The 21,848-nt window shown below is 41.7% G+C and overlaps 1 protein-coding gene across 2 annotated transcripts in view; it reads right to left on the reverse strand.

The window, feature by feature from the left end:
* Positions 1–417: 417 nt before the first annotated feature.
* LOC124613934 (DNA mismatch repair protein Mlh3-like) overlaps positions 418–21,848 on the reverse strand; it is a 155,071-nt gene continuing 133,640 nt past the window's right edge. For both annotated transcript variants that reach the window (XM_047142687.1, XM_047142686.1), the window contains 2 exons: positions 17,128–17,269; positions 418–2,303 (listed from right to left, as the gene is read on the reverse strand). In XM_047142687.1, the coding sequence (XP_046998643.1) occupies positions 2,119–2,303; positions 17,128–17,269 (327 nt within the window). In that variant the 3' untranslated portion in view covers positions 418–2,118. The remainder of the gene's footprint in view (positions 2,304–17,127; positions 17,270–21,848) is intronic.

Here is a 21,848-nt window from a genome sequence, read left to right on the forward strand (position 1 = left end):
ACCTGAAGTCGATGAGGATGATAGGATGATGATGAGGACAGCACAACATCCAGTCCCTGGGCAGAGAAAATTCCCCAACCCAGATGGGAATTGAACCCAGGCCCAGAGGATTGACAATCCATCACGCTGACCATTCAGCTACCGGCGGCGGACGACTGGTTAGTAAAGACACTGAACAGTTACAAGTTGACTTTAATGACACTCATCTTGAGGATTAGCACATAATGCTTATCACAACAACAGATTCTCTCCAGTCACTAACAGCAGTAAAAGTGTATCTGGAAAACAGAGAAAACTGTGCTCAGGAATAGAAAAACATTCGTAACACCAGGATAGAAGAGTAATAGGCTAAGGGGAAAGTTTGCCGGTATTCAAGTTTAAATCAAAACAACAACAACAACAATAATAATAATAATAATAATAATAACAATAAAGTTTTTATTGAATACTAGGTAACATTTTGACCAAAAATAAACATAAAATATATTAACATAACAAAAATAAATAGCAAACTCATTCATGAACATTGATTGTAATATCTTGCAGGCACATAGAGAAATTCACAGAATGAAAACTTGGAATATTTATTTCAGGCATAATATTTTGCAAAGAAATATAGTAAATAAATACTTTAAAAATACCAATAAAATTTTTTTCACTTATCGCTTCTAAAAGGTACTTTGGAAAAAAATAGGCTCTTTTAAAGCTGCAGAATGTTACATCTGACTCAGATTTGCTTATAAATTCTCCTTTAAATTAATGTAACAAAGCTGACATTCTGCAACTTTTGTGGCATATTAGATCTAAAAATATATGAAACTTTAATTTGTGACTTATTTTTTTAGACCCATCTGTTTCTCATGTATTAATTGCTAGAGCCAAGTCTAGGGTAAATGGAATAAGCATGGAGGAGGAGGAGGAGGAGGAGGAGGAGATATAGGTGCTGGAGAGAGTAGGAGGGGAAACAATAATTATGAATATTGATCTGAAGCCTGGCAATCAGAGAATTCCTATCTGTGGGTATTGTTTTTGAAAATGAAGGAAGCTGTTGTTAAAAAAATCTGGCAATCAACTTTGTTCAGTTTTACCTCTGAGCCTGCTACCGTTGCTGCTATGTCATCATCATTGACATTATTTACTTCTGGAAATATCCATATTATTTACCTGTTGTAATCCAACCAATCATTAACCCTTCTTTTCTTCTTATTTAGTTGAGATTTATTTTTCACTGACAAATATTATTCCAGCTGTGAAATACTGGAATGGTGAATTACTCTTAGCTAGTCTGCTATCAACAGTTGAACTGTCAGCTTCTTCTTTGCTGACTAACTCAAGTTCATTAACTATCATTGCATTCCTGGCTTGGATTCTTCAGCAGAATACGAGCAGATGAAAGAAGCTCATAAATTTGTTTTAAATTCACATATCACATGTTTAGCTAATAACAGCTAAAAATCAAATAGAAATATTTGTATCATTGTTAAGGATTGGTAGCACATATTATAACAACACCCCAGTAAAATACGATTTCTTCATGAAACAAATGATGCCATATGTGGCAGTGTATACAATCTTTGACATCGCAGTTGGAAAACTGATCATTATGCATGTGGAAATATGTGTGGATTTTGCTCAAGTTGACAAACTTGGTAGCACGTTCTTTCTCATTTTGTAAATTCTTCATGGTCTAAGTACTTTCCATTAATAAATCTTTACAGTCTTCTACTTCTCTCTCCTGTTTCTGTATGATGAACTCATTCTTTACTGTTTCTGTATGATGTACTCATTCTTTACTGTTTTTCGTTTGCAGGTACCAGGTGCTGCCAGCAGATGGATTGTAGTCTCTTTCACAAAACCAATTTCTGTCTGCTGCAGTTTACTTGCATAATATTTTAAAAGCATTTTTATGCTGATCACTTTTGTAAGTTCTTGGCAGAAATAATACAGCAGCTACTCTTCGCCTCATTCATGAGATAATGCATAATTAAAAAATGTTCCATTCCTTGATAAAACTATTCCTGTAGGAAATTATCTTTGCGTCTCATTCACACAACTAATTACCTCAATAGTAGCATGATAGCAAATCAAACACTTTCACTCCAGCACTGAAGACTCTCACTAGGTCTTTAACCCAAGTTTATTAACAGCTACTTTTACTGTTTTGTTAATTTGCTCCAAGTCAAATATAACACCAAATGTAGGGCGACCATGAGCACACATGAAGGGCTGGTCACACTTTGCAAGATTTTTAATTAAAGTCTTACATTCTTCAAGTGCCAACTCTTCGCCAAACTTGATTGCACCTGTAACACATTAGGAATTAAATGTTGCTTATCTTAAAATCAAGTTGTTTGCAATTTATTACATTACACAATTCATTCTGGCACAAAATAAAAAAGACTATAACTACGAAATTACAGCTAACACTGTGTATTTGAGAGAGCAGCATTGAAATTATTGCTTGGATCTCACAGATAATAAATACATCTACACAAAAATAAATTATGTATTAAAATCTCAGGTGTGCTGCACAATTATGGAATGAATGTGAACAAGAGAGCAGCAGCACTACTGGTGACATCCATAAGATCTGTGCAAAATACAGCATGTCTGAGTTCAGTAAGTGAAACAATAATCTGCTGTTGGTGAGGGAAACATTCATTGGTGAATCTGGACCGACTATTTATTTATTCATTCACTCACTCACTCACTCACACATCTCATTCCATCAACTGAATCATGAAGGAGAACCGTCAGGAATATGGAATGAACTAAATTATACATTAACAGGCAAAAATAACCACTGACAGCTATTTCTGTAATGTATAGTAACAACAAACTATAACTAATGCTAATCAACTAACACTTATAATTATGGAAATTACTTCTACAGTACTTTGTACGCACACATTTATATTAGGAGGAAAGCAACTACTTTGAAAAAAGTCACTGCTCCTCGTTTTACAAGGTGCATTCCATAAGTAATGTGACCAAATTCATAAAAAATCATTTATTGAATATATTCATACAAATAATAAAATATTTTCAAAATAGCACCCTCTTGTGTCGATACACTTCTGGAGGCGGTGTTTCCATGCCGGGAAGGCATCCTGGAATGACTTTTCCGGAATGCCCTTCAGAGCTGATGTAACATGCGCCTGGATGCTTTCAATTATGTCCCAATGTTTTCATTTCATGGCTCCTTTTAACCGAGGAAACAAAAAAAATGTCAGCGGGGCCCAGGTTAGGACTGAAGATACGCAGGGAAACCAATGGGGTCTTGGTCCTGGCCAGGAAGTCATTTACAATGAAGGCGCTGTGACTCGGCGCATTGTCATGGTGAACTTTCCACATGTCCTTGATGTCACTTCGGCAGCACGAGGCCCTCCTTTTCAGTCTGTTGAGCACTTCCAAGTAGAAAGCTGAGTTCACTGTAGTCCCAGTAGGTATGAATTCGTGGGGAACAATGCCTCTGACATCAAAGAAGACAATGAGTATGGTTTTGATCCTGGACTTGCCCATACATGCCTTCTTGGGATGGGGCGACAGTGAGGTGTGCTACTCTGAACTCTGCCTTTTTGTCGTTCTCAAAAATCCATGACTCATCACCAGTGATAACTGAGTTTAAAAAAATGAGGATCATTTTCACACATTTCCAACACTTCTCGGCACCAAAGCACTTGCATGTGCTTGTTTGTTGCTCAACATTTTTGGGACGAGTTTGGCACACACCTTTCTCATGTTCAAATCTTTGGTCACAATCCAGAAAACCGTAGTTTTTGACATGTTTAGAGTTTGTGCTATCAATAGAAGGCTCAGCTGTCTGTCAGAGTTCAAACAATCGCGCACACACGTCACATTTTTGTCGACTGTGCGGTTGATGGCCGTCCACTGCGAGGTTCGTCGGTGATCTCCTCACGGACCTCCATGAATGACTTGTGCCATCAGAAAACCTGTGATTTGGACAAGCAATCATTCCCAAAGGCATGATGAAGTAATGGAAACGTTTCGGTGGCAGACTTCCTAAGTTTAACGCAAAATTTGATAGAGTACTGTTGCTCTACAGAATGATCCATTGTGCCGCATTACATAAACTCAAAATGGGGTTGACAGAAATGCACATCCTGACTCTCTGGTAGCTCACAGCCAAATGAGACAAAGAACGTTTTGAAGCTAACACCCCCCTCCACTTAGCCCAGCCAGTTACAACACGCTGTGGTGTACTGTTGCATCAGAAAAAAATTTGTCACATTACTTATGGAACGCACTCTGTACACTCAGCAGCTGCTTTCTTTTAATACTTAAAACAAGAGATTTACGTACCTTTACACAAAACACTATCAGCTGTCTACGTACAGGTAAAGTAATGTTGTTTAATACAGGGTGTTCAGGCTAGAAGTATACACAAAAAAATGCTTATAATGAAAGACCTCAATGTTTTATATCTTTAGGTAAATACGCAATCTCCTGATGGTCACCGTTTCATGAACTGTGGTGAGTCATACAAGGCACATGTGCACGCATTCATGGAAATGTTTATTGAGCAGCAGGCAGACATATCTTGGCAGTCAAACATGTGAACACCACAATGAAAGGTGCAACATATGCTATATTTAGCAGAGTTAAAATCTGTTACATGTGTTCAGCAGTGTGCAAGAAGAGAATGGAATGAGGATCCTCCCACACGTAAATCCATGTATCAGGCAAGTTTCCAGGCTTATACAAATTTGATAATAATAAACAAACATTAATGACATGTGAGCTGGTTTGCATGCTACTGATTCTAAAGACTACCATTGCAACTAAATATAATGAATTTGCATTTTCAGAGTTATGAGGAGCCCTCACTCATAACAGAATCTTTGAAACACAGCAAAGTAATTCACAGGCTACATTATTTGGAGTGGCAACAACTGGAACTTCAAACAAACCAACACTGAAGGGGAGATGTTACTGCAAGGCATCATTGCAACAACGTTCATACAGGTGAAATATGTACACGCAAAAGAGAAAGGGGGCAGGGGAGGGAGGGGCAACAGGACAAAGATGGACCCACCTGATGGTGAAGAGACCCAGTCAATCAAAAGAAACTCGCCTCTGGGTGCACTTGGTGGTAATGAGATACCAGAGCAGCAGGGGATAAAACTGTAATAAAAATCATCTGGTACTTGTGGCACTCAGTAGACCTCACCGCACTGAACAAACTTCACTGCACTTAACAATTCAGGTGTTGATATAGGGGAACAAACTGGGAATGTGGCACCAGATTTTGCAGAACCATGGCAAAAATTCTTCGAGGAAACACAGCTTGAGGACGGAGTGCAGGAGATGTGGCAGAACCTCATACATTTTCCATGCTGCGAGGAAATATGCAAACTGAGTGCCAACATGAAACGTGGCACTGGTCTGTGGCACATTGTGTCAGAGGTGGTGTTGATGGCACTGTGACAAGGGCTGGTGGTAGGTGGAGGCAACTCTACCTTGATGGTGCTGTGCTCACTGGATGTAGTTGTCTCCATAATATAGGCCAGCTTGAGCCAGTCTATAGAGACGATTGCTGCAACAGATGGACAACATTGAGTTCAGACAGAGGGAGAATGTCTTCTCCCCACATTGCAAAAACAGTTGTGAGGCCATGTATTGCAGGCAGTGAGGTGGCTGGTATGCACCCATCCAAAGCATGATGTGGGAGCATGCTGCAAGGTCATGGTGAACAAAGGTGCAGTGCTCACCGTAATGCTGCAGAAGTGCTGGTTGCAGCTGGGACATGAAGCCTTGGAACTGTTGCACGAGACATGGGATGATGCTGTCGGGAGGAAGTGGGGCTGCTTCTATAAAATCGGCAGAGACGACGAGTGGTTGTCCACATACTAGATCAGTGGCAGAAGTTCCTAGGTTGGCTTTGGGTGGGAGCCCACAGGCCAAGAAGCACAAGGGGCAAGGCGGCAAGCCATTCAGAAAAATAACACCTGAGTGTGGTTTGAAGTGTGTGGCAGAATCATTACACCATGCCATTAGCAGCAGAATGACAGCTGGCACTACACTTCATATTGGAGCTGCAGGTGTTTGCCAGAAAGTGAAACGTGTGGAGATGAATTGGCACCTGTGATCTGAAGTGAGGTCATGGATCCATCCAAAATAGGACAGTCAGGTCTGAATGAAGGCTGCGGCCACAGTTTCGACTGAAACATCAGGGACGGGGATGGCCTCCGGCCTGCGTGCAAATCAGTTGATAACTGTCAATAGGTACTGACAGCCAATAGGTACTGACAGCCACTGGAGGAGGATAGCAGGTCATCATTGTCAAGGTTACATGTCAAACTGGTGCTGTGTGAGAGGTAAGGCTGCAAAAGGAGTGTGTACATGCTGGCTGACCTTGGATGGCTAGCACGGTACACAGGTTCAAGCCCAGTTGCTGCAGTCACACTGAATGCCCGGCCAGACAAAATGTTGTTTCATAACGGCAACAGATGTGCAGATTGCAAGTGTGCATTGCCATGAATGCAGTTAAAGGCATGTTTTTGGAAGGCGGATGGGAGAAAGGGGTGGGAAAAATTGCCAGAACTGTCAGGCTGTGAAGGCTCTATGAGCATGTCGCACCAGATTTTATGGTCAGAGCCAGATATAGGTATTAACTGCAGTTTGAGGCCAAAGGCAGCATTCTGAAGGGAGGGGTTGAGGTATGTGTCACCCTTTTTGGGCATTCTATGGGTTTGGTGATGGTGCAGCAACAGCTAAGGTAATCTGCCACAGTGTTAGCAATGCCAGCAACATGCCAGATGTCGGTAGAGAATTGTGCAATGTGCTCCATAGCTTAAACTGTTGAGGTGAGGTCTGATCTAAGTCTTTCCTTCAAAAATCAGTCAAGACAGGTTGGTGATCCATAAAGAGGTAAAGACACGTCCATTGGCTGAAGGTAGAAAATATTGAATGGCTTGGTGGGCTGCGATTAGCTCACAGTCATGTGCACCCCAGCAGCATTGTGTATCAGAGAGCTTGGAAGAAAAGAAGGCAATAATTTTCCAGACATTGTTCACATGTTGCTGGAGGGTGGCTACAATAGCGACATGGCTTGCGTCTGCAGCTATTGCAAGAGGGGCAGCAAGTTAGGGGTGGGCCAAAAGCACCACAGTGGTGAGGTCTCATTTTGTTTTCTGACAGCTTTCAATCATGGCCTCTGTTCAAGTAACCAGTTTGTTATCTTGTTTTTTATCACCATGAAGTGTGATTGTGAGGGGCTCTTGGATGGGGATATCAACAGAAAAGTTGACCATGCTGATGAAACACAGGAGGCCTTTCAAGGTGGTAGGATATGGAAAGTCTGTAATTGCCTGTAACTTCTCAGGGAGGGGGTGTGAGCAAGCAGCAGAGATTGAGCACCTGAGAAGTTTCATGCTTGCCTGCCCAAAAGACAAATTTTGCTATGATGACAGTCACCCCAGCTTTCTGTAGATGAGTATATTATCCAAACAGGTAAAACATCCCAGTGTGCCCCAGAATATGCCATCTAACAATTGCTGCCAGGTTTGCAGTGGGGAGGCCAAACGTCATAAATGCATTTGTAATAAGCTGAAGAGTGTGATTATGGCTGTTTTCTCAATGTCCTCTGGGCAAACTGGGATTTGGGCATAGACCTTTGCACAGACTTTGTTACTGAAGATAGTTGCTCCAAATATGACACTGTTGTAAATGTGTTGCAGAGGAATGCGATAGCATTCAGGAATAGTGTGGGCATTCAGTTTAGGTAACCACTAAACAGGTACCAGGAACCATCCTTCTTGGGAGCAAGGTGAAGACATGAGGCCCAAGGGCTTTTGGAAGGACAAAGTATGCTGTTGATGAGCAGCTCTTGAACCTTGTTCTATAGGATTAAAGAGCATATGAGGGGGAAGGCGGCGGGCAGGAAACCAATGTCATGCATAGTGTCATGGTAAATGCTTGGGAGGGGGGGAGGGGGGGGGGGCACAGCTTGTTGAGAAGGGGAAATTCTATTCTGCAAGGAGCTCAGTGTATTGGTGTGGAATCATCATCTGTTTTGTTTGAAACACATGGTGGAACAGGAACTGTAGAGGATGGACTGGCCAGAGGTGGTGTTGATTAAATGACACTTCACTACAACAGCCAGTATGCAGTAATGGCTGAGAAAATCAACACCCAGAATGGGGTCAGTGACATCCATGACCAAGAAGATCCTTGGGAGTATGCAGTGAAATCCTAAGTCAAGCGAGTGGGTATGTACCCCGTTAAGTAGTGATAGCTGAGTTGTTGAAGCCAGTGATGATGAGAGGAGAGGCAGGGCTGGGATTCTGGAGTAGTTTGTGGGGAACAAGGAACTGGCATAATTCGAATCACAGACGAATAGGCACTTTGATGTGGTACAGCAACCAGGTGTGCCTTTTGCCACTGCCTGCTGGTGTTTGGGGCCCAAGAGTAGGAGCATTTACCATTTGTGGCACTCTTATTGAGCCTCTGGTGCTACCAGCAAGCTACAGGAAGTTTCTGATGGTCATTGGAGAGCAGCTAGAACTGCACCAGCAGGGGAAGCTAATTTTGCCTGTGCCACTGTTGTGCAGGTGGGGCAGTCAGTGTCTGGCAGTGAGAGGGTGAGATGTATGCAGGCATCACTTGTGGTAAGTGCTGCCACTGTGGAGCTCAACTACATTACAAGGTTCGTATAAAAAGTAATGAGACTTAGCTTGTAAATCTAAATTTATTGTAGATATCACTACAACCACTTAGACTTTTCAATGTATGACTCTTGAGAGTCAACAATCCCCTGCATGTGAGATTTCCACACTTCAAATGCTGCCACAAAAGCTTAGTCTGGGATGGCCTTCAAAGCCCTCATTGTGGCGGCTTGGACCTCCTCCAGGGTCCCATGATGGTGTCCTTTCAGGGAAGTTTTTGGTTTGGGGAACCAAAAAAAGTCTGGTGGGGCCACATTGGGACTTTAGGGGGGATGGGCAATCGTTGGAATCCCTTTCTTGGCCAGGTAGCTGGCCACCATGAAGCAGGTATGACTCAGCGCGTATTCATGATGGGGCTTCCAATAATCAGCAATGATGGACCCTGGCTTTCAGTCTCTTGAGGACTTTGCAATAAAAACCACCATTGACAGTTTGGCATGGGGCACAAACTCATGATGAACCACACCCCTGATGTCGAAAAACACAATCAGCATGGCTTTCACCTTCGATTTGATATGTGAGCCTTTTTTTGACGTGGGGACGTTGCGGTGTGCCATATGGCACTCATGCGCTTTGTCTCCAGGTCATACTGAAATACCCAGGTTTCATCTCGGTGATAATGTTGTCTAAAAATTCTGGATCAGCTTCAAGGCTCTGGATATTGTCTTGCCAGGCATCCACATATGCTTGCTTTCGAACATCTGACAAAATCTTTGGGACCATCTTGGCACAGATCTTCCTGATCAACAGTTCTTTGGTGATGATGTTGTTCACTGTCACTTTATCAAGCCTGAGGTCGTCTGCTATCATCCTGACACTCATCCGATGGTCAGTGTTCAATAAAACATGCACAAGGTCTATGTTTTCGTCAATTTTGCTGGTTGACGGGCATCCGGAGTGGTCCTCGTCCTCAACACTGTCCCGGCCCTCTTTAAATCTCTTAACCCACCTGAAAACCTGGGCTTTTGACAGGAAATCATCACCATAGGCTTGCCGACACATATCCAACATTCCTCTACCCAATTTCCCTAGTTTCACACAAAACTTGATGGTGTAACATTGCTCGTTCATGTTGCGCCAGGACCGCCAACTTTGCGACGTGTCCACTCAACACATGATACTGCCGAGACAAGAGCCCGCAGGCGACTGACATGCCCCGCATTTTCCGCCAGACAAGCCCCATTACCAATTCTCCCCCGGGCAAGCGCGCACTGTAAAGTACAGTCGCATCAGCAAAAAATCAGTCTCATTACTTTTTATACAAACCCTGTAGAATCTGGCAGAGCTTGGTGACCTGCATGCTGGGTGGTGGGTTGTTAGTTGTAAGGGGCACGAATGACGTGATGTGCACACATGCTGACAGTGGGTACGTAGCCATCATGCTGGTGGCTACCAGCAGAACACATCACAGCCATGGCAGGGAGGGAATTCAGAGTCACAAACAGTTTATCGACCAAGACAGTTGCACCATTGAATGTTAAGGTGGGTATGTGAGGCCAGGGCAACTTGAGCTTGTATAGGGGCATGAAGGCACATAAGCCAACAATTTAGAAGAGAGGACGTGTGGTTCGGTAAGTGCTCAGATGTAATTCAGTGACACGGATGGATGTTGCTGTGCTGTTCAGATGATAACATGTTGCATGCTCGTTGCAAATCTAAAGGCACAAAGCAGGAAATGATGTGCTCTTTTAGGTTAGTGTAGCTGGCTGAAGGGGTTCGTGTGAAATAACATTCCAGATATGGGGAGTGGTGGTCTGGTTGAGGTTGCCAACGACCATCCTGAACTTCATTGCATCGCTCATGATAGAACACCCTGTGTAAACTGCCTCAATTGAAGCAAACTACAAGTGAAGGACAGCAAATGGTTGGCCATGTGCCCAGGAGTAGTTTCAATGGGGTGGGCTGGCACTCAACCTGTGACTCCATTGGTTATCTGAGCCAAGCTGTTTAGTTCTAACAGTCGTGTGTAGACTTCTGAAACATCGAAAGTGCTCGTGGGTGTTGGGTCAGGAGCAATAATGGGAGGCTGCTGGTTGGAGCTGATGTGACCTTCACAGTAGTGAGGATATGTGACAATGGTGGGGGGTGGGGGGGAGATGGTGGCATGTGCACCCTGCTCAGTAAGCAATGGGAGTGAGCGTTGTGCGAGGGGTTGGGTGGAGAGAGGTGGTGAAAGCTGAGGGTGGGCCACTGGTGGAAAACAGTAGTGCACTCTCTGAGGGTGGGGGCACGAGTGGAGGGTAGATGAGGAGGGGTGACAAGTGGAGAGTGGGAATGTGTGTGGAAAGTATCCTGTACACATAACAGAAACTAACTGTTCTCATGACCATATGGAGTATGTAAAACGAGTAAAGTAAAAATCAGTGTGTTTTGGTAGTAAGATTCAGTACTTGTTTTGGAGCAAAGGAACATCTTAATGTTTCCTCCTTTGCTCTTAAGGACTTGCAGGTTTCCAGGCTTACACAAATTTGCCAAGAATAAATAACAATTAACAAAACATAAAATACGTGAGGTGGTTTGCTTGATATTTATTCCTAAAGACCACCTACTACGGCAAAATATAATTAATTTGCGTTTTTGGAACTAAGAGCAGCCCTTGCTTATTAAAGAATCTCTGAAACAGAGCAAAACAATTCACAGGTTACGTTATTTGGTGCAGCAACACCTGGAAACTCAAACAAACAAGCACAGAAGGGGAGACGTTACTGCAAGGTTTCATTGCAACAATGTTCATATGAATAATATGTACATTCAAGAGAGAGAGAGAGAGAGAGAGAGAGAGAGAGAAGAGGGAGTGGAAAGGGGGGGCAAACAGGACAAAGATGGACTCGCCTGGCAATGAAGAGACTCGGCATAGTCACAAAAAAGAAACTTACTTCTAGGCATGCTCTTGGTGGTAAAAAGGTATTAGAGTGGCCTGGGGTGAAACATTAAGTCACCTGGTACTTCTGGCACTTACTAGACCTCACTGCACTGAACACACACCCCCCTGCACTTAGTGATCCTGATGCTGATATCGGAGGGTGATGAAACGTGTGTCTGACATTAGACTTTGCTGAGACATGACAAAAATCCTTCAAGGAAATGCAGTTTGAGGACCATGCGCAGGAGACATGTTAGAACCTCTCATGTTAGCCGAACTGTGAGGAAACACAGAAATTGAATACTGCCGTGAAACCCAGCTGGTTAATGGATTTTCCAGTAAAGCATGGCAGTTAATGACATGACTCACTTGGCGTTGTGCAAGGTGATCTGCCAAGGGCACGGCCAGGAGATGCTGCTTCGTTGAAGCAGGAACACAACCGGGACAAGCGACAGTGGGGATGCATGGCTCCCAGAAAGGATGCCAATCTAAGATTTACCTGCAGCAGTAGTGACACATGGGCCAGCAGAAGCTTCGCTGACCACTGGTTTCTGACTGGCATGGCACGCCATTTGCTGCTCTCAGTGGAGGAGGACGAAGAGTACCACCACATTTCTCCATGAGATGCTTTCTGAGCATTGGATCAAAAGGGGGGACCCATTGCCTGGCCCCCTCAGCCTTCCAATCTGACTCCACTGTATTTCAGTGCATAGGTGTTCATCAAGAACATTGTTCACAGAGTAAAGGTTCAAGACCTAGTAATCTGAAACAATGGATCTATGCTGCAGTAGAGGCCATCTCTGTCATGCTTATGGACATATGGTGAGAAGTGAGGTTTCGTTTTGATATCTGTCAAGCTACAAATGGTGCTCGTATTGAACTGTACCGAAATGCATAAAAATGTTTGAACTCCTGCATACAATGTTGGACAAACAAAGTTATGAGCCTTAATAGGTAAAAAACAAATGTTTTTGTATATCTCTAGCCTGGACATCCTGTATAAACTTTAAATTTAAATTAATTTACATCCATAAGTCCAAATAGTCTGATAAAGGGTGGCTAGTAGGATACTTTTTTTCCTTTGTTTTGAATAAAGAGCTTTATGTGCAAAATTGTTTCTAGAAGGGCTGGTCGGTTTCACTATTTTCTGTGAGACATAGTTAAGTAGTTGTAGTTCACAATCCACTAAAATGAGCTCTGCAACACTCTGCTAGAAAACCACACTGATCTGACCACTTTGTCAGAAGATAAAACTCTGCCCACTATCTTCTTGTAACAACTTACAGATATCAAATTGAATGACTTTCTACAGACAAAAGGTCTCTGAACCTCAGCTTTTTAAAAAAAAAAAAAAAACAGCAGTCAAACTATTTTTTCAAATTAATCTCTTTAGTTTCCATTATGCTTTATTCAGTGCAAAGTCATTCTTTCTTTTACCATAACCTCACCCAGGTGTTTATTGATACTCAGCTTTTTTATTAATCTGCTGCCAAAAATCAGTGCCCGTAGGCTACATGCAACAATAGCTCTCCAAGGTGCTCTTCCCACACAAGACAACTACAAAAGGGACTGTAACTGCTCTTCATATTTGCTCTAAACATTTGGATAAATCCATCAGCACCTCTGGATCTGGGCGATAACCTGTAGAAACTACAGAACTGATGAAACACTATTGTCCATGCACTGTAGAATACAGGGTACCACAGTAACTCACAACTCCACTCTACAGAAACCTTATTTGACTCCTCTGAGAACAGAAAAAAAAGAATTAAAGGCATTCTTATTGTTTCTGCCCCTATTTCATTTAATCGCGATGCACTATAGGGTCCTGTCTCTTGGCAGGGCATTTCATTCTATTGGAAACCATTCTGTTGTTTAGAGAACACTGAATAAAACCCAAGCAATTCAGTCACACTACGCAGGCATGCAAAAATTACATATGTTGTGAATGGCTACAAATGAAGTGAGATAGCTTTTCCTATTCAAAGAACAGAAAAATCTTAGAAATAAAAGTATATTACATACCCACATTTCAAAGTATGAAAGCCTACCAGTCATTCCAATCATCATTGTCAACATTTTTCAGTGACTGTCAAGAAGCTCTCAAAACAAACATATTCAAATGGCACAGTTACAACAGCTAACTGACAAGAGAAACCAAACACAAAGTCTGCAATCTTCTAGAACAAATCACCTGTGGCCACAAGTGAAAGCACAGTGCACAAATAATTCAAATATTAGAAAGCCATTTTCAGCATCTTGCGTTATCTCAAAATTCACCATAGTTCTGTTTTGCTTAACATCTGTTGGGGCTTCAGAGAATGGTATATCAGATCTCACTAAAGATCCTCATCTACTTAACAATGAATGCCACATGGGGCACAGCGCCATTGGCCAGAACACAAGACTAACAGCATCATTTCACACTAGAAGGATGACAACAAACTTTAAGCAGAGTGACCAAGCGTCATAGCAGTACAAATATTGAAACAATACAATTTTCATTGCTTGATTTCAAAACAGCCTACATTCATCTTTTCTACCATAACCTCATCCAACTGGTTATTAATAAAATATGGAAATTCCATTTAGGTATTTATTTTATTCTATATTTTGCCTAACACAAACAAAGGGAACCAATTGTCACCAAGACTTTATAATCATATCCCATGGCTCCATCTGCAATGACTTCAAAGTATAATGTCTATGCATATTTACATTGTGTGAGCAATACAATACTGTGCCTGAAGATACAGTCGCTTTATATAACTGCAAGTTTCCTACTCACATAATGTGCTATTCTGAGCTGGCAAAAAGTTCAATAATCAGATCAATACGAAGCCCAAAGTCTACCAATAATCTCAAAATATAGTTTTTTTTTTTTTTTTTTATTATTAATTTGGCATCATAGCCACACAGGTAACCAGCAAGTAACAGGTCAAAACTCAGTCAACACCAATGGTAGACATTTAATAGTAGCCTGCAGAAAACATACACTCCTGGAAATGGAAAAAAGAACACATTGACACCGGTGTGTCAGACCCACCATACTTGCTCCGGACACTGCGAGAGGGCTGTACAAGCAATGATCACACGCACGGCACAGCGGACACACCAGGAACCGCGGTGTTGGCCGTCGAATGGCGCTAGCTGCGCAGCATTTATGCACCGCCGCCGTCAGTGTCAGCCAGTTTGCCATGGCATACGGAGCTCCATCGCAGTCTTTAACACTGGTAGCATGCCGCGACAGCGTGGACGTGAACCGTATGTGCAGTTGACGGACTTTGAGCGAGGGCGTACAGTGGGCACGCGGGAGGCCGGGTGGACGTACCGCCGAATTGCTCAACACGTGGGGCGTGAGGTCTCCACAGTACATCGATGTTGTCGCCAGTGGTCGGCAGAAGGTGCACGTGCCCGTCGACCTGGGACCGGACCGCAGCGACGCACGGATGCACGCCAAGACCGTAGGATCCTACGCAGTGCCGTAGGGGACCGCACCGCCACTTCCCAGCAAATTAGGGACACTGTTGTTCCTGGGGTATCGGTGAGGACCATTCGCAACCGTCTCCATGAAGCTGGGCTACGGTCCCGCACACCGTTAGGCCGTCTTCCGCTCACACCCCAACATCGTGCAGCCCGCCTCCAGTGGTGTCGCGACAGGCGTGAATGGAGGGACGAATTTAGACGTGTCGTCTTCAGCGATGAGAGTCGCTTCTGCCTTGGTGCCAATGATGGTCGTATGCGTGTTTGGCGCCGTGCAGGTGAGCGCCACAATCAGGACTGCATACGACCGAGGCACACAGGGCCAACACCCGGCATCATGGTGTGGGGAGCGATCTCGTACACTGGCCGTACACCACTGGTGATCGTCGAGGGGACACTGAATAGTGCACGGTACATCCAAACCGTCATCGAACCCATCGTTCTACCATTCCTAGACCGGCAAGGGAACTTGCTGTTCCAACAGGACAATGCACGTCCGCATGTATCCCGTGCCACCCAACGTGCTCTAGAAGGTGTAAGTCAACTACCCTGGCCAGCAAGATCTCCGGATCTGTCCCCCATTGAGCATGTTTGGGACTGGATGAAGCGTCGTCTCACGCGGTCTGCACGTCCAGCACGAATGCTGGTCCAACTGAGGCGCCAGGTGGAAATGGCATGGCAAGCCGTTCCACAGGACTACATCCAGCATCTCTACGATCGTCTCCATGGGAGAATAGCAGCCTGCATTGCTGCGAAAGGTGGATATACACTGTACTAGTGCCGACATTGTGCATGCTCTGTTGCCTGTGTCTATGTGCCTGTGGTTCTGTCAGTGTGATCATGTGATGTATCTGACCCCAGGAATGTGTCAATAAAGTTTCCCCTTCCTGGAACAATGAATTCACGGTGTTCTTATTTCAATTTCCAGGAGTGTATCTTCCCTGTACATTGTCCAGCCAATGTACTAAATTTCCACTATGGAAAGTGTTACCAAATGTACTGAGACAAGATCATTGTTTGGTTTTAAATGTCTAACAATGCCTGTGTTTGCAAACTAAATAAAAGAAGTTCAAGACCAATTTTGTGCAAACAACTGTTATTTTTAATGCCCAAGCATGTTTAGCACCTCTATGTCATAACACTTCTGTGGCATCACCAGATGAGCAGGCGGATGAGGACACATTTTTCGCATCTGAGCAGGCAGATGAGGACATATTTTACAAAAATAACTTTGGCGATGCCAACTTATACAATAATGTAAAGAAGCTCCCATAAAACCTAACATTCATAAAATAAGAACTGAGTAAAATTAACCACCGATGATGGGATAAGGGTGCTGAAACAGGTTTGGCCATTTAAAAGAACAGTTGTTTGCATACTATGTATATCTAAACACCCATAATTTTGTATGGAGACAGTGTCATTTCCATGTCCCATAATGAAAATGAGCACAAACTTGTGTATGTTCTGACTAGTGCAGTTTTAGATAAAGCCAGTGACACCGACAACCATAACTGCTGCCTGCCATTACATATGTCAATCACATCATACAAAGTGACAGGTAACTGATATCAGTCTTTGCCAGCCAGATTTCTTTTGAACAGGGATCTTCCATGAAATAGTAACACTTTCAAACTGCATTTTTCATTTTTACACCTTTGTGATCAACAGAAGATCTGTTGTGATGTGTGTGTTGAGATTACTGTCAAGATAAATTTCTCCAGAGAAACAGGCTGCATGTCATATATCCTTGTGTCTGCAATGGGGTCCAGTCACTGACTCATAGCTGTTGCTACCACAGTAAGCTCAAATTTCCATATTTTCATCATGCTGCACTCTCCATAACAGCCAGATAAATGCAGTGAGTGTATCAATTTTTAGATACAGTGTCGTTATATGTTATTGATCTGATATCTCAATAAAGACTTTCTTCAGTCTTCATAACTGTTGCTTCATTCTTTTGGCTTCTTGCACATATGATCAGTTTTGTTTTCTATTAACAGAGTTTTTTAATGACTTCATGAAATCAAGTAAACAGTCTGTGGCAATTTCACTCTACAGTATACGAAACCATTTTTCAGATACTTAACTTACCTCGGCAAGCTTCATAATTTATTATTTCTTGTAGAACACCAGGTATTCCAAAGCAAGTTCCATGTGTCTCAAACAATACTTCTGCATGGTCACTGATCAAACACTTAAGAAATCGTTCTATTGATGAAGATTTTCTAGAATTCTGAAATTGCAGACAAAATACATTCATTAATTTTATAGTAATTTACAGTCTTCTAATCACTAATTTAGTAACACAGACAACCTCCAAAACTTTGCAGCAACTTCCTGCTTATAGACGAGAGGTACGGTGGAAGTAAAACTATGAGGTGGGTTGGGAGTTATGCCTAGATAGCTCAGACAGGCCATGAAAGGCAAGATTCCAGGTTTGGGTCTCATTCCAGTTTTAATCTGCAAGAAATTTCAAAACAGCACATACTCTGCTGTAGAGTTTAAGATTCATTATGAATAGAGACATAAAAAAAAGCAAACACAGTGCTACAGAGCAATATTATCCAATTTCTTTGACATTACACACAAATTAACGAATTCAGATCATCACAGACTAAAAGGATGGCTCCAAAAGATCACCAAAAATGTGTTCTTCAATACAAAATAAGTTGAGATACTTATCATTTTATTTCAAATAAAAGTTTACATCCAGATTTAGAAAATGCTGTACTCAAAAAAAGGGAAGAGTGATCAGTGGGAACTTTCTTACATTGTTTTTAAAATACTGATAATGTGTTAGAAACTTTTGTATCAAGCTGTAACTACTGTATGATGGTCACAGCTAGTACATTATGCACAGGAGACACTCTCAACTTGTGACTAAAACATACTGTGCTTATATGAGAAAACCAATGCTACAGAGTCTTAACTAGACATGAAGAAAAACATCTCATTGATGGTGAGACCATTACAGAAAGATCTCAAGATTAGATTGGATAGAGATAGAAAAGTCAGTCATTTATCTTGCACATTGTGTATGAGTGTAATGGTAAGGGAAATCAAGTACCAGTAATATTTCAAACAGTAACTCTATGCCACACACTATGTAGCCTGCAGAGCATGCATTTAACAGTATACATACATAAAACAGTGGATGAGATAGGAATCATAAGGAACGGTGGTGTTCACACCAGAATTCAGAACAATGACTGCTTTATTTTTATTAATGTGGGTAATATATTTAAGCTACTTTTGTCAACTGATTCATGAAATAATAAAATTATTTCAGTTAAGTGCAAAATGTAGAATTCACATTCTAGGTCACATTTTAAGCTATGTAAATAGATACCTTGTTTCAACTTTACAGCTACTATCAGACATTAAAAATACAGTGATGCAGATAATATGTATTCACAAACTGAACTGATTAATTACATGTGTGGTACTTAAATAATGGGTAGAAGTTATAAATCTTGGCACTGGCAGAAGTACTGGGTACAGACCTTTAAAAGACTGATTAAATATTACATATTCCAGGCTGTTATGCCTTGGCTGAATGAATTACTTGGAGAAACCCAACATTTATGGAGCACATCTTCAAAGGAGACTGTAGCTTCTACAAAAGCCCTACTCACAACTGAATTGGACCATCATAGAAGTTATGATACATGCGGTACCTCAGTGTGCAGTGAGTACAACAGCAGTAGAATGTGCATGTTAGAGTGAATTGGGAAACATATGACACAGTGTTTGCCAATCGACAGCTAGTGCCACTGCCTGCTCTATTGTTACTGAGCTCATTGCATATACACAATAGTAGGGTGAATACATGATTAAATTTGTAGGTGACCTGGTGGACCATAGGGTGCGAAATTTAGAACACAAAGCTGCCACATATGGCAACTAATAATGCCTCTAACAAAGCTGGGCATAGAGTTAAACTCAACTTGGGTGTGAGACATGGGTACACCATTTCATGCAGCTTCGGCTCTACCCCAGTGTTCATCAATTCTAGAGGCTGGTTAGTGGTAACATCCCAGTGTCATAGCAACCCATGACCAGATGCTTACAATGGTGAGAGATCTGGATAATGTACTGGACAGGGCACCGCCACTGGCCTAAACATATCAGAAATATAATTCCTACTGTTGCAGTTACCAGCTGTGGGAGCCAGGGGTGATCCTGGTGTACATCCAATGGCAACCCATGCCATCATGTGGCCAAGTGCTGTATGAAAACAAAAAATGCAGTCTGACAATGTTTATTCTCCTCAGAATTCCACACATGAAGATGTCTATTGTGGTGCCATATGCAGAGTCAGGACTCATCTGTAAAGATGACATGGTGTAACTCATGTGTCCAGTTTTGTCACTGGCCACAACTCTCTTAGCAACCGCACCAAGGAAAACTGCAAGAATTGTCACCATGTTGACAGTCCATATGTTGACAGCCCATGTTGCTCCATATGTCGCCACACTGACTATATGGGTATTTGTCTTGCAGCAAACAGTCCCATTTTTTGATTCACTTCACATGGTGTGTCTGTACAAACCTGGATGGCCAAATGAACAACATGTCTGTCTAGTAGGATACTAGTCACACGGGTCATTGAGGTCCACCATGGCATTGGATGTGGCCCTCCTGAAGATTCTACATTCACATGATTGTCGTGCGATCCCAACCAACCCAAGCTGCAGTGTCACGGAACAACAAACCACAATCTCGTAGATCATGATCCTGCTGTTGTCGAATTCAGGCACATATTGGTAGACAGACCTTTCTCCTTCATACATGAGATATGACATGATCTCACAAACGCTCAACAATTCCACTATGCAATTTCTGTCCGATTACGGCTGTGTTCACTTCATGTCAATTTGACATTTGTTGCATGCCATCTTCATGACGCAACTTTGATGGCCTGCACTCTATTAAGAATAGTTCTCTAAAATTAATTCTTTATGGTTGACGAGTCCAATGTTTTATTTAATCCTAATTACTGTTCTTACTTTGTGTTGTATTAGAGAAATGCAGCTGTCCTATTAAACAGAACATTACACACTGTGCAGTAGTTGGTTATTGGACGTGAGGAGTGCATAAACTAGCTTGTTCCAATTATCCTGCTAATGACTGAAGTTACACAAGTGACTTTATTTTAAGGAACTGCTTGAAACTGTCTGACCTATTGAAAACTGTGCGCCCATTGTTTTTATATATTAGTGACTATGGCAGATAGGACATCATGTCATGTGTGCAACAATCAGTTTTCTGAAGATTAGACTGTTTTCCCAAGCTAGAAAGACAAATAAATGAACTGCAAGGACAATTAGTCTTTCAAATTCATAGTGATTCTTAGAAAAGTTTTTATTCCATTCAATGCTGAAAAATCAGCACTCTGTCTTTGACATAGTCATGTGAACTATCAAGAGGATTTTTATCAGTTTTATAATTTCATGAAAAGTGTCATCTAGGTCGTTTTTCAAGATAAATTTCAGCAGCTCAGTTAATCTGCAATATTCACGGATGTCAGACCTACAATAGGATACTCTTAGTTCAGTTCCAAGCTTTCATTTGTCAGTCATGGGATATGCTTCAATGGGCAGTACTCTCTCTCTTGTTGAATGTTAATACTTACAACTAGTGAAGCATTTCTTGTTGAACAATTTAGCAGCTACTAAGTGTTCAGTGGAAGAATATCTGTGCTTTATATCACCACATAACCAGTCACAACCTTTCTCAGCTTCAGCCATAAGTGTCTTTGAAGAATTTTCACATTGGTTTGAGATTCTTAGCTCCAAAATAGCAATTCTGAAACCTATTATTTATTCATTAACTTTCAACATGCTAATTTCCTGAGATTGTATTTGGTTGTAAATCATTTCAACATGAAGCATAATCTGATGAAAAAGCTCTAACCAAAACTTAAAATTATCATCATTCAGGCACTTTATGATTCCTGTTGCTTTCTGAAACCTTGATGTCAACTGAATTTCAATAAGGCACCTCTTCAAATGTCGTAAATTTTCAGAAGTCTGTTTATGGTATGTATGCTAAGTTGCACCTTGTAGAGTTTGGATGTGGAATGCTGACATCCATATGCTTCTTGAGGGTGGATGCACATTGAGGCGATCTTGACAAGAATGGAGGAATAGCCAGAATGTTAGAGAAAAATATTCTTGTTTTTCAAGTTGTATTTCTCATTAGTTGATGTGCATAACAATGAATGACATGTACATTAATATGAACTCCTTTTATTTTTCTTGAACTCCAGCTGTTTTGCCTTTCATGACATTTGGACATCAGTTTTGTTCTTTTCCTCGAAGGATTATGTGCAGTTGTTCTAAAATAAATTTTGATATTGCACCTGCCATTCCATTTTCTGAAATGATCTTCAAAATGCTCAAATATTTCTCAAATCATCTGTACTGTAGAACAAGGACCATTTGAATGTGTTTTGGAACATCTGTCATGTCATCAGCCATGGCAGCTACAAAGGAAGCTTTTATAATTACTGTCCTTATCTCCTCATGGTATATTTATAGCAGGCAATCAAGTATCTCATTCTGAAAGGTCTTATTTGAAACACCTTTGAAGACTGCATTGTTTCCCAAGTGATTCTTCAAATCCGACAAAACTGAATCTAATTTAGATGCAAAATTTATGAATCCTCTAAATACCCCTGAATTTACTGAATCATATTTTTCATTGTGTTCATGAAAGATAGTTTCAAAGTTTTACAAAAGAAAATGCAATCTATTGTTTTGGACAAAATTTCAAGGCTCTTTTTATCCTTTATATTATGCTCATTAATT

This window comes from Schistocerca americana, chromosome 4 (genome assembly GCF_021461395.2).
Source record: "Schistocerca americana isolate TAMUIC-IGC-003095 chromosome 4, iqSchAmer2.1, whole genome shotgun sequence".
NCBI lineage: Eukaryota > Metazoa > Arthropoda > Insecta > Orthoptera > Acrididae > Schistocerca > Schistocerca americana.